The 23,578-nt window shown below is 38.6% G+C and overlaps 1 protein-coding gene across 3 annotated transcripts in view; it reads left to right on the forward strand.

Annotated features, from left to right (window-relative positions):
• The window catches only part of GOLIM4 (golgi integral membrane protein 4), a 62,016-nt gene that overhangs the window by 13,967 nt on the left and 24,471 nt on the right, over positions 1 to 23,578 (forward strand). Inside the window, exons 2-8 of one of the 3 annotated variants that reach the window (XM_088132633.1) lie at positions 6,499 to 6,573; positions 7,566 to 7,615; positions 8,528 to 8,581; positions 9,825 to 9,975; positions 10,235 to 10,317; positions 13,266 to 13,349; positions 16,524 to 16,691. In XM_088132633.1, the coding sequence (XP_087988759.1) occupies positions 6,499 to 6,573; positions 7,566 to 7,615; positions 8,528 to 8,581; positions 9,825 to 9,975; positions 10,235 to 10,317; positions 13,266 to 13,349; positions 16,524 to 16,691 (665 nt within the window). The remainder of the gene's footprint in view (positions 1 to 6,498; positions 6,574 to 7,565; positions 7,616 to 8,527; positions 8,582 to 9,824; positions 9,976 to 10,234; positions 10,318 to 13,265; positions 13,350 to 16,523; positions 16,692 to 23,578) is intronic. The other 2 variants (XM_088132634.1, XM_088132635.1) reach the window with 2 other exon arrangements.

Genomic DNA, 23,578 nt, shown 5'->3' on the forward strand with positions numbered 1-23,578 from the left:
GTTTTATCACATGTGCATACACAAAAAAACCCCCACCCCTGCTTCATACACTGAATTATTAACCTGTGAATTTCATTACCACAAGACAGGCTGATGGCCAGTAACTTTGTTGTTGTTCAGTCGTTAAGTCGTGTCCGACTCTTCGTGACCCCATGAACCATATTGCGCCAGGCCTTCCTGTCCTTCACTGCCTCCCTGAGTTTGCTCAGTTTCATGCTCATTGCTTCAGTGATGCTATCTAACCATCTCATCCTCTGCCGTCCTCTTCTCCTTTTGTCTTCCATCTTTCCCAGCATCAGGGGCTTTTCCAAAGAGTCCTCTCTTCGCATTAGGTGACCAAAGTATCTGAGCTTGAGCTTCATGATCAATCCTTCCAGTGAGCAATCAGGGTTGATTTCCTTTAAGATTGACTGGTTTGACCTCCTAGCAGTCTAGGGGACTCTTAAGAGTCTTCTCCAGCACCACAGTTCAAAGGCATCAATTCTTCGGCGCTCAGCCTTCTTTATGGTCCAGCTCTCACAGCCATACATTACTACTGGAAAAACCATAGCTTTGACTATGCGGATCTCTGGCCAGTAACTAGGATTGCTTTAAAGAGAGATTAGCTAAATTCATGGAGGACAGGCCTTAGTCTTAAATACCTATGTTGCCTCTGAACTATAGGCAGCAGGGCTCCAAATTCCAATTGCAGGGGAGCAGTGGTGGAAAGGAGATATATCTCCATGTCCTGCTTGCAAGTATCCCAGAAGCCACCTTGAGGAAGAAACAAAATGCTGGATTAAGATGACTCTTGCCCTGATCCAGCTGGACTGTTCTTATGAGTTAGGCTACAGTGGTTCAGTATTGTAGGCCTGGCTTTCTAGACTTTCAGAAAAGAGTTTTCTATCCCTTCCTGGAGATGTTGGGGATTTTCTGCATGCAAGACATGTGCTCCACCAAACAGCCATAGTGCTTCCTTTTAAAGAGATCCCTTGTTTGTTCCCTGCAAGATCTGAATCAGGCCTTCCTAGCCAATAGACCTAGCCTTCTTGAATTTTCCTTATCTTTATTTATTTTCTTCTAAAAGCCATATCATTTTGAATGTCACTTTGTTAAATTTATATGGAACAATAATTAAATCTATCTCTCCAGTGTAGTTTGATATCTGATGCTCAAATAGCAATGTAATTATATGAATCTACAGCATGCAAGTTTCTAATAGCACCCTTTCGGTTAAACAACTTGGCCAATCCTTGTGGCAGGGAGAAAGGGGAATGTGAATGGGATGAATAAGCTCTTGGTTTTCAGGAGCTCCTTTTGCCAAGTGGAAAATTTTGGGGGAACAGAGATTCTGCTTTTATAGTTGGCCTGTTTTTCTTTTCTTTTCTTTCTTTTTCTTTTTCTTTTTGAGCATACACACAAACAGCCAGACACAACTACCTAATACTGAATTTAGAAGTGTTCATTATGAAATAAAAACAAGGGTTTCATTACGGTTTCAGGACTTACTTTAAAAAAAATGAAAAAAAGATTTAATATTTCTGACATTCAGTCTCCAGCGCTCTGTTAAGACTGTGGTGATATAATGAGCTATACATGCAAAGAGGTTAATGCAGCAATATTGTATTTAGTGTGTGCAGTGCTGTACTCAGAATAAATATCCTTTTAGAATAAATCATTAGTTTGTTAGGCGGGGGAGTTAGAAAGGACTTTTGATAGGTCACTGCTAAGGAACAAGCTTAGTAAAACTTGTCTATTGGAATGTCCAGTAAAATGAAAATAAAAAAATATAATAATGAAGTACAGTATGTATGAAAACTTTAGAAACATTCTAAGAAACTTAGCTCATTATAAGAAAGTTAGAGATTTTATAGTCTTTCATAAACTATGTAAAGAGATAGTTTATGAAAGACTACAACATCTTCCTTGATGCAGTACAACGTTGTTAGAATTTGTGCTTAATTTAATCTGCAGGCTTAGACAAATTTGCCTGGACGATAAACATGCAATGAACAGAGGGGGATTTAAAAATCTGTGAAAAAAATATTTGCCCCCTTCTGAATTTTTCACTGAATGCTCTTAGAGCAGTGTTGTCCAAACTTGGCCCCTTTAAGATGAGTGGACTTCAACTCCCAGAATTCCCCAGCCAGCATGGCTGGCTGGGGAATTCTGGGAGTTGAAGTCCACTCATCTTAAAGGGGCCAGGTTTGGACAACACTGTCTTAGAGTTTCATGTGAGTACTATTCACATATGAATTAAATCTAAGTGAACAAATGACACCTAGGTTTGTTTATGAAATAAATGAAGCAAGCATCTAATGTGCCGGTTTGAAAGCACAGTAACGAGTTGCACCATATTCAACTGCAATAACTTTAACTGAAGTTTTCCTGTAACTGATGAACAGTATCTCAGAACACTATGTAGATATTTTGGCCCTTGTTTCAACAGCAAACTGCTTCAGACCAGTAACATTTGAAGATTTTCTAACTTGAACTGCTCATTTTAGATCCTGTTACATTTCTATGGCATTTCGGTCTGGATGTTGATTTGACTATTGTAAAACATTTGATTTGTTCTTGATTTACTCTGTTTAGTTTTGATTGTACATTTGGGATTGTTGTCTTGATACATCACCCACTTGTACTTCAGCTGATAGATAGCCTGATATTCTCCTATGGAATTCTTTGATACAAAGCAGAATTTATGCTTGCTTCAGCACTAGCAAGTTATTCTGGTCCTGAGGGAGCAAGGTTTCCCCAAACCATGATACTACCATCTCCACACCTGACAGTTGGTATAAGGTTCTTATTGTGCAATTTAGTGCTTGGGTTCCAATACACATAATACCTGTGGAGCCCAAAATTTTCACTTTTGACTCATCCGTATTTAAAATATTCCTCCAGAAGTATGGAAGATAATCCAGTAGCCTTTTGGGAAAGTTAAGATGAACATCAGTGTTCTTCTAGTGACCAGTGGCTTCTGCGTTCTTACTCTCCATGAATCAAAATCTTAGATGTTCTTTGTGATTTCCTGGATGGTTTTATGCTGTGCTTTTGGAGTGATTTTGACAGGACAACAATTCCTAGGAAGATTTACTATTGTTCCAGATCATCTCCATTGCTCTTCTCTAACTGGAGTGTTGAAGGCCCAGAGTTTCAGAAATGATTTTTCAGACTGATAGCCATCAATGACTTGGTTGCAAAGACTTTCAAATATTGTTTGAGCAGGACACGATGTGACTCTAAAAATCTGCATGGTGGGAACTTCACTGTAATGAAGGTAGTCAAAGTCTGCGAGATTTATATAGGATAGAGCTAGTCCAAATCAGCCTTGATCATTTAATGAATAGTAAAGCACCTGGCCCTAGTTATCCCTTAATTATAATTGAATGGACTTGAAGTAGGCAATTACTTGGCACATCCCAGTAAGAAAAAGTTAGATAACTGTAACATAAATGAAACAGGCACCAAGCTTTGGTATTATTTGTTCATTCAAAGTCCCTTTATAACCACCATGTGAAGCTCTGATAACATTTATCCTTTTGAATAAACGTACCTAGGTTTATGTTATTAATAATATTTGTTCAAATTTTTTTTTTCTTGATGTAGTTGAAAATTTCCATGTTGCATTGAGGAGTCTTTAGCTGGAAGTTCAGAACTCTGAGCTGTGTGAATTGTTTTGACTCTGAAATAGCACAGAATTATACTAATTTACATACAAAAAAAGAGGCATAGAAACATGACAGTCTCCAGTCATTTTAGCTGGTATCTATTTAGTTAGAATGATTTTTGGATTTAGACCTCTGCAAGGGGAATTAATAGTTTTCACAAAGATAGTAAATACAGTGGTACCTCGGTTCACGAACGCTTCTGTTCATGAACAATTCGGTTCACGAACAGCTCCATTCACAAAATTTTGCCTCCGTTCGCAAACGCCGGATCGGGTGACGAACAGGATCCGTGGCCATTTTCCCTGCCGTGACACGTGGTCGCGGCTTCCTGTAGGGAGGGGGACTCTCCCTCCAAGCAATAACCGCCTCCCCACCCGCCTTCCTGTCCTCCACGACAGAAGTCGCATCGAGCAAGGTTAGCGTTCTCTCTCTTCGTACTGTACTTTGTGTCATATTTTTGCGGTTTAAAAAAAAAAAACATATGGTTCAGAACGGATTAACCATAATTACATTGAACCTTATGGGGAAATTTGATTCGGGACACGACCAAAAATCGGTTGGTGACCAAATTCGGAGGGGTCAGAATGGATCAACTGTAATTACATTGAACCTTATGGGAAAATTTGATTCGGGTCGCGACCAATTCAGGTCACGACCAGAGTCACGGAACGAATTAAGTTCATGAACCGAGGTACCACTGTATACTGTTCCTCCATTTCTTCTGTACTACCTGCTGTGTACTTAAATTTCCTTGATATCATCTGGAAGAATTGAAACAAGTAGTGTCAGCAGAACCCATATGATAATTCTGCATCAACATAAGACCATAAGATAAGTCCAGAGAACACTTTTGGTTTTCTCTAGGAATGAATAGAATGTTTCAAATTAATCACATTTCAAATTTAAAACACTCTGTTTTGAGCTCAGTGCATCTTATTTTAAGTTCAAAACAGCTGGAGACTGAATGCAAGATGGTGTTTCAAATGCAAAATGGGCTGTTTTGAGCATTTGGAGGCTGCTCTGAACTCCAAACAGCTCTGCTTCAAGTTTCAAAAGTCTCAAAACCAGCCCATTTCACAACTGAAACAACTGTTTTACTCTCAAAGCAGGATATTTAAAATTCAAAATGTTTTGCAAAACTCTGCTTTTTTGGATCAAGGATCCTAGAGCTGGGCTCAGTTTTCAATTCTCATAATCTTCTATATATCCCACTATAACTCAGGAGCTTGAAAGCTAAGTATGAAAATGCTTGTGAGAAGACATTGTTGAAGGGTGCCAGATAGGCTTCCCTGTCTGGCTTTTTACATTTGAAACCTTCTCCCTTGCAGACATCCACCTGACTTCATTTACAGTGCCCCAAACCAAGGCCTGTCAGTAGGAGAACAATGGGAAGATGCATTCATCCAGATATTCAGCCATCTTGGGACTTTAAAGCCCTATATCAAGACTTTGATTAGGGCTTGGAAATGAACTAGCAGCCAGCGTGACTGAGCATATTTGCCAGTCCAGATCTTGAATGCTAAGCTAAGCTAAGCTAGTCTATGATCACATTTTGGATAGGTTCACACATTGTGCTAAGCTGTGGTTTGTTTTAAGCATGGTTTGTTAAGCGAACTATCGTGGCCTGATTTCCAGATAACACTGGGCCATGAACCATGATTTATAAACTGCAGTAGTGGGTTCATATATCATACTAAATTGAAATTGAACAACATGCAATAAGTTTTGAGGTGACTGTCTGGTACTCACATCCCAGGAGCAGTAGCATTGCACCATAGTGACACCCCTTTTTTAAGATGCATCATGACATTACATGCATGGTGGAGCCTGTAGGCACCTCTGCCCAATAGTGATGAAGGTGCTATTACAATTACTGCATAAATTATGCCCATAGTACCTTAACTTGCACTCAAAACTTATCTATTAAAGTTTAATGCAAAACTAAGAAGTTTGCAAAATGCTCTGAGTTTGAATTCCCAGTTGTCCAGGAGTCCAAGTTGCACTGAGCAACTCTAAATCTATCTGTAAGTGCCTTTTGAGAGATCTGAAGAATGGGTAGAACAAAGCTTGTGGCTCACTGCTCCCCATTCCTTTGGTGCTTGTCAGACTTTTCTGAAAGTAGCTTTGGAACTAATCTCCAAAGGTTGAGAGCTCAGACTCCTGGATACAAAGGATAGTCTTTGCTCTCTTTTCAGCGTGGTGAGAGATTTCTGTATTTATAGGTGTGTACAAACACACATACATGAGCAATAGGGGTGTGAAAACGTTGGAATTTGACATGTTTGAAGTTCAAATCAGTTGTTTGGAGGGGGTGTTTCAGGCTCAAACCCTTCAGATTTGAAATGTTTTCCATACACCAAACAAACAAATATGATTGGTGCCATTGCTGGAGGGCTGAATGTCATTATATATCCACTATATGTAAATTTGAACATCAAGCTGAAGTAATTTAGCTTTATGTATGTAATCGACGATCACCTGTTCAAGTATCTACTTGAATGCATAGAATATTTTGCTTGGTGTGTGCATCTACATTGATACCTAAAGTTTTAACTGCATGCTCCCTCACACACCCATTTTCAAAATGTTAAGTACTTTCCTCTTGGCACTTTATATTTGTTGCTCTTAAAGGTAAAAATGCCTTTGAGTCAAGCTTGATTGCCAACAACCACAGGGATACCGTGTGGTTGGCCTATCCAAGTTAGCTTCTGAGCCCAGATAGCATTGGCCAAGTGCTTGCTACCTGCTAAGCATCTTCACTCTTACCATCTCTAAAATACATTGTTTCCTTTTTCTGTCACCTGTTGAACAACTACTTATTTCCCTGCAATTTTTCTCCCTTTTTCAGTTGTGTATGAACATCGATCAAGATTAGAAAAATCTTTACAGAAAGAAAGGCTTGAGCATAAGAAAGCAAAAGAAGGTAATACTTTACATTTCAGTTGAATTTTGAAAGATTTTATCACAGGAGAAATGCTGTTGGTTGTGTTAGCAGTACAAGAACCTTGAATGGCAATTTAGGATGATACACTCCTTTAAAGTTGGCATGGATTGAAACTGCCTTTTCATAAAAATGGCAGGAGTTTGAATGCTCTTGGTGGTGGTGGTTGGTTTTGTGGTTATCCAGATAAGAGCTGATTCTTTTATGGTTACTTACTACCATCTAGTGGATAAAACTCATTCTGTCCAGCACAGTTTCTCTGCAAATAGAGACATATTTCATTCAACAGAATGGAGTCAATCATTTAGCCCAGCTGAATTTCTTGTGATTCTTTTCTCCCAAAAATGACAATATGCATTTAGAAATCCAATTTAGAGTGACCGTTCTAGTGTTTGAAGACTAGGTACATATGGAAAAATTATGTGGAGACAGAACTATGGGTCTGGCATAGGGCTGAGTTAGTCATTTGAGCCCTTTTTCAGAGACTGAGGAACTTCATCTTTCAGTAAAGCTAAACTGAAAGCCAGTTTCTTCACACACAAGGGTAACTAGCATTACATGTTTTTGTGAATGGACTTCTGCATTTACAACACCACAGTATCTGTACCTGGATACATGATACGCTCACTTCAAATCTCATGGATTTGCATGAGTTGCATTTAAATCCAAGTTGTTACCTGACTGAAATTCCATTGATTTTAATTGGCGCCAAGTGCCTTAATTTGGGGGGCATTGAGTCACAGGCTTCTAAGTGGAGTCAGTTTACATATTCATCAGTTCACATATACCACTCAAGAGTATGGTAATTGAATGCAGAGAAATTGTGTATGGCTGAATTACTGTGTGAAATCCTGACAGTGAAAGGAGGTTTGAGCTAGAATTGCCTCCAGAGAGAATAGCTGGTTCTGGGGTTTTATTTATGTACATGTTCCTCAAGATCATTCATTTTTCCCCTTTTTATTTTTGTATTTTAGACTTTCTTGTTTATAAATTAGAAGCACAAGAAACATTAAATAAAGGAAGGGTAAGTGAGCAGAAGTAATTGATAAGTTTTCTGCACATAAGGATCTTATTAAAGCCTCTACCAGCTTTACATTAAAAATGCATGACAGCTTTACATTAAAAAAAAAAATACAAAGTCAGGTGGGGTGTGGAGCATGGCAGATGACAAGTGACGTTTCCTCAGATGCATTGATGCCTCACTAGGAAACCTCGATCTAAGGGAGCGATGTGGTTCAAGGTGATACCACATTACCTTCAAAAGTATCATCTGAAATTGGAGAAATTGTTATTAAAATGAAAAATGGTTTTCAATGTAAGTGTAAATCCTGGGATGGGGGAGTTTCTAACTGTATGCAATTATGAAATCTGAGGAGTAAATTGCTACTCCTTTTCTGCCAGTTCTAAACAGGATTTTTTGGTTTTGTACTTCTACCATTCCATCACTCTAACCCACATTCTTGCCACCTTGGGGAGTCAGGTTAGTCGGTTGTGGGTAGGATCCCTGGGTAGTCCATGGCTTTCATATGAGGAGATTGGGCAATATGGCAGAGAGGCATATGGGCATGCTTTAAAATAGTCTTTACTGCTGTGGTGTCTTCTAGGTGATTGGATTTCAGCACCAGCATCTTCAGTCAGTCTGTTGTAATCCACATTTGTTCCAGTGTTGTCTAGAAATGCTGGACTTCCAAGGCCCCAAACCTCCCACAAGCTGGGACCTCTGGTAGTTGAATTCAACACATCTAGAGAGCACTGAGCCAAGAAAGTTTGTCTTAGCATGCAGCTTAAAGTCTGTTCCCTGTGTATCTCTGTAGGCAAATTCAAGAACAAGTTTGGAATTTCTGTACCATTCACAAAAATGCCATAGCTATGCCAAAAGCAGTTGAAAATCTCATCTAACTATGTGTTTCTTTTTGTTCATTTGTTTGTTTTGCAGCAAGATTCCAATAGCAGATACAGTGCACTGAATGTACAACACCAGATGCTGAAGGTAGATACCTGACTTGTCTTTTTCCAATGGTAGGCAACTTATAGCCCCTACAGCCCCCATCATTCACATGCATTTTCCTGGTAAACAAAGGAAAATCGATGCAGAAGCTATAAATCAGGCTTAATATACTTGTCAAAGGTGCTTTATAACCAGCGTGGGCACTCTTGATGGACCTAAAAACATTTCCTGAACCCATGTGGCTACCATATGAGCTCCAAAAAAGGTACAGCTCCTTTAAGAAACTGGCAGGGGTTCAACAAGGGTGTCCATGCTAGATTTGGAGCATTTTTACCTGCTTAATATTAGAATACTGCATGCCTTTAAATATAACATTTATCCTGAAAATTGAAGGTCTGTGATCTCTCAGAATACCTTTTCATCATTGAACCTGCCCTCTACTCCCTTCCCAGCCATATAAAATATGCCCATCTCTGTCTTTATCCAGCCTTTAAACAGAAGTTGGGTAGGGGATGATGAAATCAGGCTTCCAGTCCTATTTAGCATTTGTCAAAAACTCCAGTTAAAAAACCTTTTCAGCTTCATTTAGTCTTTTGGATTTCATGAGAAGGGCTGTTTCCTGATTGAAAATGTTTTCCATCCAATTGTTTCATGCACATTTCTTTGTACTTTGAAGAGAATTAAAGGTCTTTTCACATATGAAACCCCCGCAAACATTTCCTATGTTTGATTTCTAAGCACAGAAAGGGTGTAAGGATTTGTGGTTTGGAGCTTGAACCTGACGGACATTCTGAGATAGTACAATCCCAAGAGAGGATTTTAAGTGTCAGAAATATTCAGAATGATTTGCTGATCTGAATTTCAAGTTATGCTAAACTGTCATTTAATCTTAAGCTCACAGGGTTCCATCTTCCTCCTCCTTCCTGTTTTATGTTTACTATTTTTTATTGTTACTGATATACAAATTGCAGGAGAAAACACAAAAGAGAGGAAGGAAGAGCATGCTTAGCAGGGTAGGGCTAAACTGTGGTTTAAGGCAGATTGGAACTTTTTTTTCAGACCAATTTTTTCTTGGCCTTTGAGTGGGATGAGGCTACATTCTACAAGAGTAGGAAGTATCAAAATAAAGAAATAGGCCAGAAATGGAATATTGAGAGCACCATTGCTGATCATTGTCTCATCCTGTGGGAGTGAGGCTGCATTAAAAATCAAAATATAAAAATTGGCAGCTGCATGGATCAAGAATTCCTTGTGCTGTTTCTTGTTTTCGTTTTGCACTACACAGAGCCAGCATGAAGAACTAAAGAAACAGCACTCAGATCTGGAAGACGAGCAAAGAAGACAGGGAGATGATTTCAACCGAGCAATCGATGACCACAAGCAGCGATACATGCAGCTGCAGCAAGAAAAGGAACAGGAGCTGTCCAAGTTAAAAGGTACAGAATTGTGCTGCTTAAATAATTTTGGAATCAGAGAGACTAGTCCTCCCTGTAGAGCCAGCACACCATTTGGCCATGTTAGCTAGGGATTATGGATTTTGCAGTTTGATACAGCTGAGGGGCACCTATTTGGACAAGGCTGGTCTACTCAGATTGGCATCAAGTTTGTTAATATTTGAAAACATACTCAATTAGAATTCATCCCACAAAGATATAAATCTGTTCGATCTGTTTTTTTACATTGAATTTTTAACAGAATCCATGTACAATCTGCAAGAAGAAAACAGGCAACTGAGGAAAGCCTACCAAGATACTCATACTCAGCTGCAAGATGTGAAGGTAAGATCCCAATCTCCTAAAAAAGCAGTGAATGGTGAGAAAGAGAGAAAAATCTCCTTCTTTGCAAAGAGGAATAAAAGTGTTGCAACGGGGTATGTAAAACAATGAGAAAAATGTTTAATCTTTGTGGCTTGATTAAGGGAAGTGTGGTAGAAGGTTTTTTTTTTCTTTACGTATACATTAGTGCCTTCATGTGGCATTTTGGAAGTATTCACATAGGTCACTAATGCATAATTTAACATAGCATCGCCTCACTCTCTACCCTCTGAATAATCAGAAGGAGAAAGTTTCCTGCACCCAAGTAATTGCGTTGTGGTTTTAAATAAATTAGTAAATTACTAAACAAGCCAATTATAAGCTCTGTTTGTACATGTTGAGAAATCACAATATCTTTTAAATCACATTCTAGGCTTCCATGTAATGACAGTAGGAATGGTAATTAAATTCTGGCTTCCGTAATGCTAAATTATGGTTTGGTACATTCATACCCATTACACTGTTCCCTTTTTGGAGTAGGCAGTGTAACGCAAAGGGCAGAACAGGAGTAAGAAATAATAAGCTAAAGGCATTAAAGAGATAATAAAAGAAGAGATTTAGCTAAATCTGCTTTATACTAACACCATTCACTGTAACTCTCCAGATGCTTCTATCCTTGCAAATCCTCTTTGCTTCTACTACATCCATATAGTACTTCATACTGTGTTTACCATTCTTTTTATCAACCCCAACTTCTTGGACTTCTCCTTCTCAGCCCATTCATTCTTTCTTCATATATTTGTTTTCTGCTCCAGCTTCATTCATTTATTCTCTTTACATATATATTTTTCTTATCCACAGCCTCTTTCACTTCATCATTCCACCAAGCTTCCTTCCCATTAGCATTACGCAGCACATTTCTTTGGCACTTTATAACACAATTCTTTTCCATCCATTCCATGTTGCTTCCACGTACCCTTTCTTTAAGATAAATCAGGCTTTTGATTATTTTTTTATATAGCATTTGTATTGTTTCTTCCTATAGTCATTCTACTTTCACTCTAGTTCCTCCCTCCCTCCCTTTTATGTTCATGTTGTGCAAGAGCCATTCCTAATACTACCAAAAATTATCTTACATTCAGAACTTCTCACCATCTTTGTATCCTTCAGCTTTCTCTCAAATTAAGCATATTTCATCATGTTTAAATCATGCATTTGAAAGAATCTTCTCCTAAGCAGATACTCACCAATCACCATTCTCATTCATTCTTGAGTTTCTGAATGTCGCAGTCACTTTTTCTGTACTCTCTTGATTCATTCCCATCCTTGCATTCACATCACCTGAATAACTTTTTCCCCTAGATAGCATTCACTCAGAATGTTGCACAGTTTTTCTCAGAACTCATTCCTAGTTTTTTTATTATCACAGTTCACTGGAGCATAACATGCAGCTTTTGACTATGAATTTCTATTTTCATACACCCTTAAAACAGTCCAAATAATACTAGTTCATATTTTCTGGCATACATTTTGGCTTTTTTATTCATAATTAAACCCACACTTTCATTTTCATGCATGTCTTCATCAACTCTGCTGCACAAGTTCAAACCACCTTCATTCAGATCTATTACAGCCATCCCTTTCCTCTTAGATTCTCAGGCATACAACATATCTGTTTTTCTTTCATTCATTCATTTCAATCATTCATTCATCCTCTTTCCATTTACTCCTTTTACATTCCAAGTCTGCAGTCTTCCATAAGCCATGCTTGTAGCCAAAAGGGACCATAGATAGTTCACAGATGAATTGTTTTAGTGTGTAATTCCAGATTTGCCTTTGTTCCTCTCCAGTCTATAAGAATTCTGAGCTCCAGAATCAGTTTAAGGCTCACCTAGAGTAAAAAGGCAGTATCTACAGGGAATATTTGTCAGTGTTCAATTTATAATGAATGGATAAATATAAAATATAGATGTTGCTTGTTGTGTATTGAAATCAATAAAATAATTACACATAAATAGTTTTTGTTTTTTAGCAGATGAAGTTCATAGAAATGTATAATTGTCCAATCTATTGGGAGGTAGAAGTAACATCCTTACTTGTTCAGATCTGTTTTTTTCTCCTGAAATGAATGAGGAAATAGTTTTCATTGGTGGGAAGTGAAGAGTAATAATTTTCTGTAGAAACTCATACACAAAACCATTGATCTTGAGAACAAACTAGCTGGTATCCCAGCATATAACATAATGTATGGCTATATAAGAATATATGTGTGTTTGTGTCTTTCTGTGTCTGTGTCTGTGTCTGGTATGTATACATACAGTATATTGTAAAACTGTAAGCTTATATCTGTGGGACTCATTTTAATTAGGGAAGACAACCTATTTAGCTTTGGAGGCTGTTTGAGTTCTGATGTATAATGCTAATAAAGAATAAAAAGCTAATATTAGCATCTTTTTCATGCATCGTATCATACCAAGTCATTTTTTTTATAATGATGGAGTATTAAATAGTCCACAATTGACTGGATTCAAGCAACAAGCTGTGCACTAAAATTTGTCAACCATGAGTTATGTCTGTTCTATGTTCTCTAGCTGTGACTGCACCAACCCACCCCTCAAAAAGCTCATTTATTAAAATTTTGATAAGATGCATATACAGTGAAACCTCATAGTAGTGAACTTCAACTCCATGAATGAAAACCCTGTTATAATTACATCATTTGTCACAAATGATGTAATCTATGTCATTTGTGTAATGATGTTGCTGGAAATGACATACTCTCTGATTTAACAGTGAGAAACAAGAAGGATCCACTCCTCTTCATTTGTGTGTTAAACTGAGGTTTTACTGTATATTTAATTAACTGGTTAAAAAGCAAGTGACAAATCAGTGGTTGACAGCCCTAAGAATATCTTTTGGGCTTTGAAGAAACTCTTGGGCTCGCATTTGATGTGGTATTTTCTTTTGTGTAGTTTCAGCATAAGAATTTAATCTCCCAACACAACCAGCTTGTAATGACACTGGAAGAACACAAGAGCGCACTAAACGCTGCGCAGGTCAGCCAGCAAGGCGGCATTGCATTTGCAATGTTTTTTGTTTTTTAATCTTCTAATATTTCTTGCTTCTTTTTTCCTGCTGACCGTAACTTTTATGCATGCAAGCTTTTTATGCCTGGGTCTCTGATTAATAACCAACTGCCCTCTTGGGGCAAGATCTGCATGCCTAGAAGGATTTCTGTTATACCAAAATTGTAAACCAGTACATTTATTTTTATTTCCTGACAGCTGTTTTGAACACACATAGGGATCAAAGTTTCTTCTTCTTTTCCTGCCTGGAGAACAGTAGGGGTGGGGCTGCATGGGGAACCTTCAGTAAGTTTTCTCTTCTGTAGCTAAGAAACCAGTGCCATATAGGTCTAAAATTATTTTTATTAGAAGAGCTGTAGTAACAGAATCTTGCAAATCTGAATATGCTTCCCCCCTCTCTCACTTTATCATCGTGTGAATTAGGGAGGGGCTCAAGATGTTTCCTCAGATTAGTTTCTTGGGATGGACTCAAGCCCCACTTGTCTGATGTTGTCTTGGTAGTGGCTCTTCCTCCTGTCCTTCAAGGCCATTCCCTAATCACTCTATTTTGAGAGCTAGATTCTACCTGGCTTCTCCCAGAGCTACAGCTAGGTGGTAATATATCTGAACGTAATGATCAACCATATGTCATACATAAGAGTAATTATGTTGTTGCAGGGAAGTAAAAATAAAAGGAACATCTGTAATTATATACATACCCAACCTGCTGCCCCAATTATAAAATATTTGTAAAAATAAGCAAAAAATGATGCTAAGGTGAGCCTTAACAAGTATTTGGGTTCAGGCCGGGGAGCTGGAAGGTGGAATGGCAGCCAACTTTCCTCTCCTGTTTCCCATCATGGCCTGTTCCCCACCTTCCATCTTATCTCCCTCTGCCCATCACAACCATAGAGATGCTGTGTTGATAAACAGATCACAGTTTGTTTTGTGTGTATATATGATTTGCATTTCAGAAAAGGAAAAAAAAAGGTGGAACAGTATTTACCTATTTTGCATTGCCTGTCTGTATCATCTCTGCTTATGTGTAACATCTTTTTTTTTCCCACGGGAGAACAGACATGGCAGGTCTGCCTACCTTTTAAAATCCCTGAAACTAGTTTGTCTCATAGTTCAGAACTGTCCCTTGAACACAGCATAGTTCCTTGGCCCCCAGTACTTTTGATGCCAATCCCATTGCTTCTGCTCTGTTAGCAAAGGCTGCTTGTCATGTCACTTTTCCTACATTTGGATTAAATGTCTTCCATTTGGTCATTAAGCTGTAAAACTGTCATCGCTATTGATGAGAGTCTATGGAGTCCTTGGTGCTCTCTGAGCTTGGTTGTTTGCCTGCAGATGTTTCATTACCCAACTAGGTAACATCATCAGTGCTAGTGAGTGTGGGGTTTTCTCCCTGTTTATATGCAGTAGCTTGTCCTGCCAGTGTTGGTTCTCTTCTAATGGGATCAGCAGAGTCTGTTCAACAGTCCTTAAGGCAGAATAAGGTTTAATTTCCTATCAACCACTGAATGGAGATAAGAACTTTTCTGTTTGGAAGTGGATGAGGCCAGGGAAACAAGCTAGTGGGGTATATGGAGAAGCATTATGGCCCTCTAGTTCAGGAACTCTACTGCAGTTGCTTCCTCAAGAAATACAGCTACAGCTAAAGACTAAGCTTTATTGCAAACATATTAGCAGCCAACATTAAACAACTGAACATCACTGATTAGTAGAGAAAAACTCATAGTATATCAACTGATTCAAACTACTCAGGCCTGTTTCCTGTGCCATCATTTGCCCATTAGCAATCTGGATTTCTTTTTCTCACCTTCTGCCCCATGGATGCTATATCATCTCTGTTATTCTTGGCATTATCTCCCACAGTGTTAGACAAAGCATTGTCTTCACTCTGAGATTTCTCTTTTCTGAAATCCCTGATGTGAACCCTCACTGACCATAGGCTCCTGTTCCAAATTCACTGAATGGGAATATACAGGGTAGATATCAGGGATCTGGGATTCTATCAAGGTGATGATGCAGTTGTGTTTTTGTTTTGTTTTGTTTGTTTTTAAGCTTAAACTGCTGCCCATGGTCTATAGCTACTTGGTAATTCAGTCAGTGGAAAAAAAAAATCTATGTAGTTTTACATTTTTTTTCCTATGCTCCCTGGCAGTGATAATTTCACTGAGTGTTTTGCAGTGAAAGGTAGGCCCCATTTTAATGTTTGCTAGATAACAACTGGTGATTGTGGACCCTCTTGCTTGAAATACTATATAACACAGGCACACTGCATAAAAGCCAGTGATCACTGCTGCCCCATTCACTCAATCTTGTCTCCCTTTTGTGAGGCTGTTCAAGTTAACTCCATATGCAGCCTTCATCATATGGAATTATAGGGAGTTTTGAGCTAGATAGTAACTATTGCTGTGGCTCCATCACCATGCCTTGCTCTTGTGACCTAGTAATTGTGCTAGAGAAAGATCAGTCGTTTGTTTCAGTGAACTATCCTGTCATCTCTATATATGTATTTCATCAAGGGTCACTCTTTCTAGACACTATGGGAAGGAGGATGCTGAATCCAGAAGGGCAGTATTCCCCAATCTCTTACTGTCCAGATTCTTTCCAAGAATTACCAAGGAGAAGTCCTGGGGTCTGATGCATTCTGAAATTAACACTTTTGTCAAGAAAGGAAGGCCTAGCAACTGAACAAGGGCAGGCCGGCCCTTCCTTCCTTCCTTCCTTCCTTCCTTCCTTCCTTCCTTCCTTCCTTCCTTCCTTCCTTCCTTCCTTCCTTCCTTCCTTCCTTCCTTCCTTCCTTTTCAGTCTATGACTCTTTCTACTTGTGTGTGTGTGTTTTTTCTTTCCAAGGGTTGAAAGAAGATGCAGTAATTCACTTCTGATGGTTTCTTCTTCTGTGTGGCATGAAAAACTAATCCCCTTTCTAGGCTATGGGGATTTTCTGCTAGACTTTGCATGTCTGCTGAAATGCATTAAATTGATGCACTCTGCTGCATAGAAAGATGTAGCTTTAGCACATGGACATTTTTGATCAGATGTGCATGTTTAGTTAAAATACCTGCATCGACTCAGAGCCTCTTGCTTCCCTGCTTTTATTACTGAGACCAGCTTATCTGTCAGTGAAATCTAATGGTTACATTTGATTTCTAGTCTCAGGTGGAAGAATACAGGCAGTTGAAGGACACCTTAAAAAAGATGCCCAGTTTCCAGAAACCTGAAAAATTTGAGCTGCCACATGGTTTGCCTGTGACACCTGTGCCTTCTCCTCTGAGTGATTCCAAAATACATGGCACAGATGCAGCTAAAGAGCAAAAAGAGGTAATATGAGCTGACTGTACTAAGGCAAAGCAATCTTATTTAATCATCATCATGGTAATTAGCATTGATACAGTGCTTTGAATATTATTGCAATAGTCCATGTAACAACCCTATAAAAAAGATCAGTATTATCATTGCAAAGGGCAGGGGAAGAGAAGCTGAGAATGACAAATGATTTAATCCAGATATCACATTAAAACACAGTTTAAAAAACCTTGAATAGTAGTTTCCTAAGATAATCTTGTTTTCACTCAGCCAGGATATGAAAACTTGGAATTATAGTCTTCAGACAATGATTTGTGACCATTATGGCATTAGCCGCCTCCAACTATAATAAAGAACGCTTACTTTATTCTGGCAATTATTTAATAAATACCAAGTTTCCAGCCATAATAAGGATCTGTTTTATAGCCAAGGCTTATACTGGAATCTGTTCTCACTTCCAGAGCTTCCTCTTGGGGTAGGTGAAAAAGTGCCTCTCCCCAACATCTGGGGGAGAAAAAATCATACATATTAGGGAAAAATACTTTCAGTTGCAGGTTCTGATGTATTTCTTCATTTTCCTGCTGCAGCTTCAGAGGTAGGAAGTCTGCAAACTGTTTCTGGATTAGAGAAAATTTTGGAGAAAATTCTTGAATCTGATTCCCATTCCATCAGTACCCCCGACTTCTATTCCTCTGTTCCAAGCCTATGAATTAATCGTGAATCGAATTTCCAAATTTCCAAATGGCAGAAAAGCACTATACATGCATAACAAGGACAGCATCAGCTGGCTTTGGGAACCCTGAGGTTTGCAGGAGAAAAATATATTGTAGGGTGGGGTGGGGAAATCTCCAAAGTGGACAGGAGGGGGAATTATACCAAAGGCGGCCTAATGGCAACCAAGTACAATTAATGGCCATAGAAAATGCCAGTTTAGGACTATCCGAGGAAAAGGCCGTCTGACCAGAATTCTGAAGAGATCATCTAACTGTCCTGAAGTGAGTTGCAAGACCCACTTGCCCTTTTTATGATGATCATTTTGAGTAATTTGATCTGCTTCCATTTTCATGCAAATGACATGAATCTTATAAGCATTGTACATTTTTCAGATCATGATGCCTATCACACCAGCATTGCTTCTACTGGGCATGTATGCCTGGTTTGTGTATCACTCTAACGAGGTTATCAACTCAGTACCCTCCAAATATTATAGATTTCATATACACGAACACATACACATATGTGTGTATGTATGTGTGTGTGTGTGTGTATATATACACACACACACACACACACACACACATAATATATATATATATATATATGGATTTTAATTACAATAATAAAATATAATGCAAACTAAAAGAAAGAATAGAAAGAATGAAAGGTGCAAGGAGAAGAAAAAAACATAGAAAATAGAAAGAAAAAAGAAAGAAAAGAATATAGTAAAGAGAGAGAAAGGAAATATATAAAGAAGAGACTTCCAATCTTCATCACAAGTATTAACAATTTCTGTAACTCTTCACTGCCTCTTAATTTACAACCAAAAATCTCTTCATCTCATATCCCATCTCATCTCTTATAGACAAATACATAAAGCATCGTCTTTTCAGTTCTAGGGTCAGCAGAAAGTCCATTAAGGGTATCAGTTCCAGACAAAGTGGCTGTTGGAATACAGAACATATATAGGAGACCAGTTTCTATTCTAACCCATAATTTGGTTGGTAGGACAAATTCCATGTTATATGTATAACACTAAGTGTTATAGAATTTAAACCGCAATGGAACTGTTAGATCGACATAGGGTGAAAGGACAGTGGTGAAATGTTATTTCTAGATATTCAGTTTTTTTAATTATGGAAAGGCATCTGTGATCATCTCGAGAGGGCTGTCTGCATTTCCAGCACTATGATGTAAGACTCCCTTTGTTACATAAGTCCAAGGTATTAAAGAATCCAGCAGAAAGCTATCAGAAATGGTCAGTCACCATTTAAAATGAAACAAAACAGAAACTACTCACAAAAATGTTTCTGTTGGGATCTTAGTGTTTGCTAAGCTTAGTTGCTATCACAAAAACTGATCAGACTTAGCTACCTTTTGTCAGAAAACTTAACAAGGATACTTACAGAGCGGTTCCACTTGAATCCATAACTGGCTTTGGCCTTTACACTTTAGCCTGTTGAAGATCAAGCATGTTCATTGCACCAAATAGAAGATGGCAGTATTTTTCAAGTAAGCACATTAAAAGTGACCAGTTTGTGCCTTAGTTGGACTAATCAGGGGTTTTCTGGGTGAGTTCTACAGTATGTGTTTAGTGTCAGGTAGAGTCAGGAAAATCAAAATGGGATGTGTTAAGTCAAGCCCAGAATAACTTAAAAAGTAAAAGATACTTCAAGAACAAAGCATGGTAGTATACCAAAACACATATAGGTAGTCCTCACTTACCAACCACAGTTGGGACTGGCAACTTCATTACTAAGTGGCATCTTTGTTAAGTGAAACATCACATGACTGTGCAGACTTATGACATCTGTTTTGGCTGCGGTTAACTGAATCACCGCAGGTCGTTAAGCATGATTTCATGTGACCACGACTTGCAACTTCCTTCTGGCTTTCCCATTGACTTTGCTTGTTGGAAGCTGGCTGTGAAGGCCACAAATGGCAATCACGGGATGCTGTGACCATTGTAAATGCACACTGGTTGCTAAGTGCCTGAATTGTGATCACATGACTATGGGGACGCTACGATAGCCACAACTTTGAGGATAGGCTGCCTCTTTTTTCAGCGCTGTCATAACTTTGATTGCTGAATGAGTGGTCAGTAAGCAAGCATTACCTGTATAAAATTAGTTTAACATGAATAAAATAGAATAATCAGGGACACCCTACTTCAAGCAGTTGTTTGCCTTTCATCATAGCCTGTTTACAGAATCTGGCTATGCTATCTGAAATGTCTATCCTGATCAGGTAGTAGGTAGTTATCCTCCATCCTGCCTAGGTATCATGTTATAGATGGCGAAATAGAGCCCGAATGTGTCTACAAAAGAGGCAGCACAGCAATACATGGCCCACAGTTTTGATTTCTCCTCACCACATAGGCAGAGATAGTGGCTTTTAGAAACATTGCAAAATCTGCCCTCAGATTTCCCACGCTCCTCAGGAGATGAAAGAAAATATTTTTCTCCCTGAGCCTGGCCTTCATAATTCCATTCCATCACAGACACTAAGTTCACATACTTACTTTTCTAATCACTTTCGGAAAGTGCTTAACTGCTTTTCAGCTATTAGGAACCCTTGGATCAACAAGTCTGAAAATACCGGGTGTGTTTCCTTCAATCCTTAGTGAAATAAGTTTTAAATACAAGTTTAAGGACTTAAAATTTGGGGGGGGGGGGGTGGAATAATTGGCCAAAGGGTAATTAGAATTTTGATTTTGGAAAGTTACAAATGGATTAAGGGTCCAGATGGATTTGAAATAAGATTTTGGAATTAATTATAAGACTCCTTCCCATGGGAAAATGCTTTTGTTTTGAATTCTTTAAAAAGAAAAAAGAAAAAAACCAGGATGGTACTTTGAAGGTTAGACACTAGAGGGAACTAGAAGGAACTAAAGATTACCGTTAAAGGAGAAGAACACTCAAACTGGACTTACAATTACAGAATGAAGCAAAATATTTTAACACTGGACATAATGAAGGATATTTTTGAACCATGGACCCAGAAGTTAATTCTAAGAGTGTTTACCTCTATAGATAGACTGTGTTTAAAAGATGTTATGGAAGAGAAACAAGTTTTACTGGACAAGACTAAGACTGATCTGAAAGTAGATTTAAAAATGACAGGCTACAAGAATGATATGGAAAAAGATGCTACACTGGATATATAAAAGAAATGTTTGATTTACAAAAGAGGCTTGTTAAAGCTTTGAAGAATTTTCTGAGAAGGGACAATTAAAAAAAATGGAAAAAAAAATCAAGTTCCAGGACATTATTTGAAGGGACTAAAGATCAAGATTGCTAAAAGTAAAAGGAAGGAATATAAAGTTGGTTTATTTGATCAAGGTTAAGTAGATATGTTGTTATCTCTGGTACCCGTTAATGGACTTTGCTGATCAGGACCAAAATGATGAGATTTTAAGGATTTGTGTATGGGTAAAAGATGGGATATGGGAATATCATTTGTTGTATTTTCAAAGAAGGTGATAAGTTACTAAAATTGTTTATATTTGTTGTGATGAAGGGGGAAGTCATTTCTTTATATATTTATTTTCTTTTTCTTTACTATATTCTTATTTTTTCTTTCTTTTCTATTTTTTTTCTGTACCTTCAATTTTTTCTTTTTATTCTTTTATTTTTTTAGTTCCTATTAGTTTTTTATCATTGTCATTGTAATTTTTAATAAAATTAATATTAAAAAATGGAATTTATCTTGGAGGGTCAAGGCGCCAAAACTGCTTTGACTGAAAATCAATTTAACCCAATAGCTAGCAAATGTTATCTGTGCTGAATTTTTTGTTGATGACATTCTGGTCTTGTCCCAAAGGACTGAGTTTGGGATGTATCATGGTCTAGAAATAGGTCCCTTAAGAAACCTGATTGAATGGCTTCTAATGGCTATATTCCTTATAGGCACATATTTGGAAGCCATAAGGTAGATGTGCTATTACTTTGGCCTCAAACACTTTTAGTCCACCTTTAATCATCTCCTTTTGTACAGAAGAACCTTAAGATGGCAGCAAAGCTCCTTCTAACCTCTTTTAAAGATTGGGTTTGGGCTCTCCAGGAGCTTGTAGCCTGAAAAAACAATTTCAAGATATTTGAAGATCTGAGCCTGTTTGATGGTATTCCCATTAATTTGTCATCTGTGTTTATATCTAAAAGATATCTTTAAAAATATTGTATTTTTTTCTTTTTTGATAGTTGATAACCAGGTCATTATTTGTACAATAGGAGGAAATTGCTCTTAATGCTCTCTCCTCAGTCCAATGGGTGAAGTTGAAATAATGGCTGCATCATCTATATATAAAAGTAATGCCATAGATCTGCCAGCCAGACTTGGAGGGGATGATGTTCTGGTGGTGTGAAGTTTACCAGCATATCATTGATGTAGAAATTAAACAGCAAAGGAGCTAATACACCCTTGTTTAATACTCTTGAAAGTACACAGAAAACTGAATGAATAGATGGATGGATGGATATAATTATTTTTTTTATACAGTGGAATATTTTTTTTAATTCGAGTTATGAATTTAATCCGTTCCATGACTCTGGTTGCAACTTGAATTGGTCGCAACACGAGGCAAATTTTCCCATAAGGTTCAATGTAATTACCGTTAATCCGTTCCGGCGTCCGCGGACCACGCGTCAGTGGCGGAAAAACGGCCACAGACCACGCGGCAGGGCGGAAAAATGGCTGCGGACCACGTGGAATGGGAGGAAAAATGGCCGCAGACCATGTGTCGGGTGGAAAATGGCCGTGGACCACGTGGCAGGGCAGAAAAATGGCCGTGGACCACGTGGAACGGGCGGAAAAATGGCCGCGGACCATGTGGAACGGGCGGAAAAATGGCCGCGGACCACATGGAACGGGCGGAAAATGGCCGCGGACCACGTGGTACGGGCGGAAAATGGCTGCAGATCCAGTTCGTAAGTCGAGGCGAGTTCGCAAGTCGAGGTAAATTTTTGGGGCCGGAGCTGGTCGTATCTCGAAAAATTCGTAAGTAGGGGCGTTTGTAACTAGAGGTACCACTGTGTGTGTGTGTGTGTGTGTATAAAAATTAAAATTAAAAAATGGATGAAACAGATGAAGCCTCCATTTTATTCCACACTCACTCTCTGGAAAAGGGATGCCAACCCAGGTAGATTTTGCTGAGAGCATAATTGGTTTAGGTGTGTGGTCTAGCAAATGGGGAGGGGAGGAGTCTCAGCATCTGTCAATCAAAATAAAACAAGTATCTTACCCTACACAGTAGGTGTAAATAAGTGGTGTGGAGCCCAATTTGACATTTTGAAAGCAGCTGGTGGACATACTACAAATGGGTGCTATATTGGATATGGCCAGTCACTGTGTACCAATTTATCAGAAAACTTTCTACTAGGGTTATGTAAATCTTCCAAAGGGTAGTTCACATCAACAATGCTTCAAAGTTATCCTTTGAAGATACTTTGCTTGGGCTTGTAGATACAATATCTAGAGTCAGTTTCTATGCATTCTGAGCATTTGGGCCGAATGCTCTTCTGATGCTTCTAGTCAGTGACTTTTGTACAAGTTGCAGTTGAGCAAGTCACTTCCTGATATTGGAACTTCCAATTGAGGCTTCAGAGTGATACAGAGCACCTTGTTGAGGAGAACCACATAGCTGCTTTGTCTTGACAAGGAAAATTCATCATCTCTGCAGTGTAAAGCAGGTTGATAAGGAAAGTGCAGGTTTACTTCTACTCTCTAGTAGGTCTCCTTTGGGACCTTTGTGGAGCTCAAAGCCATTTCTGTAAATAAACATGATGCCATCTTTTGTTCCTTTGTCTTTATTTTTATATTGTTTTATTGTTATTTTTCTGTGTTTTACTTTGTGAACCGCCCAGAGTTGTTGGGAGTTGGGTGGTGTAAAATTTAATCAATACATATATCCATAAATAAATGGCTAATGGTTTACTCTGCTTGCCTGCCTGCCTGCCTGCCTGCCTGCCTGCCTGCCTGCCTGCCTGCCTGCCATCCATCCATCCATCCATCCATCCATCCATCCATCCATCCATCCATCCAAAAGGCAGCTTAGAGGGGAGCCTGGCAAGCACTAAGGGAGATGTTCAGGGATATATTACCAACAGTAGGCACCATGTTACCCACCTACCTACCATAGTGTAAACACACTTGTTACCTGCTACAAAGAATTGAGCATCTTCCTGACT

This window comes from Python bivittatus, unplaced genomic scaffold (genome assembly GCF_059951505.1).
Source record: "Python bivittatus isolate LINGU-HERP-01145 unplaced genomic scaffold, Pbiv_v1 ctg000980_np1212, whole genome shotgun sequence".
Taxonomy (NCBI): domain Eukaryota; kingdom Metazoa; phylum Chordata; class Lepidosauria; order Squamata; family Pythonidae; genus Python; species Python bivittatus.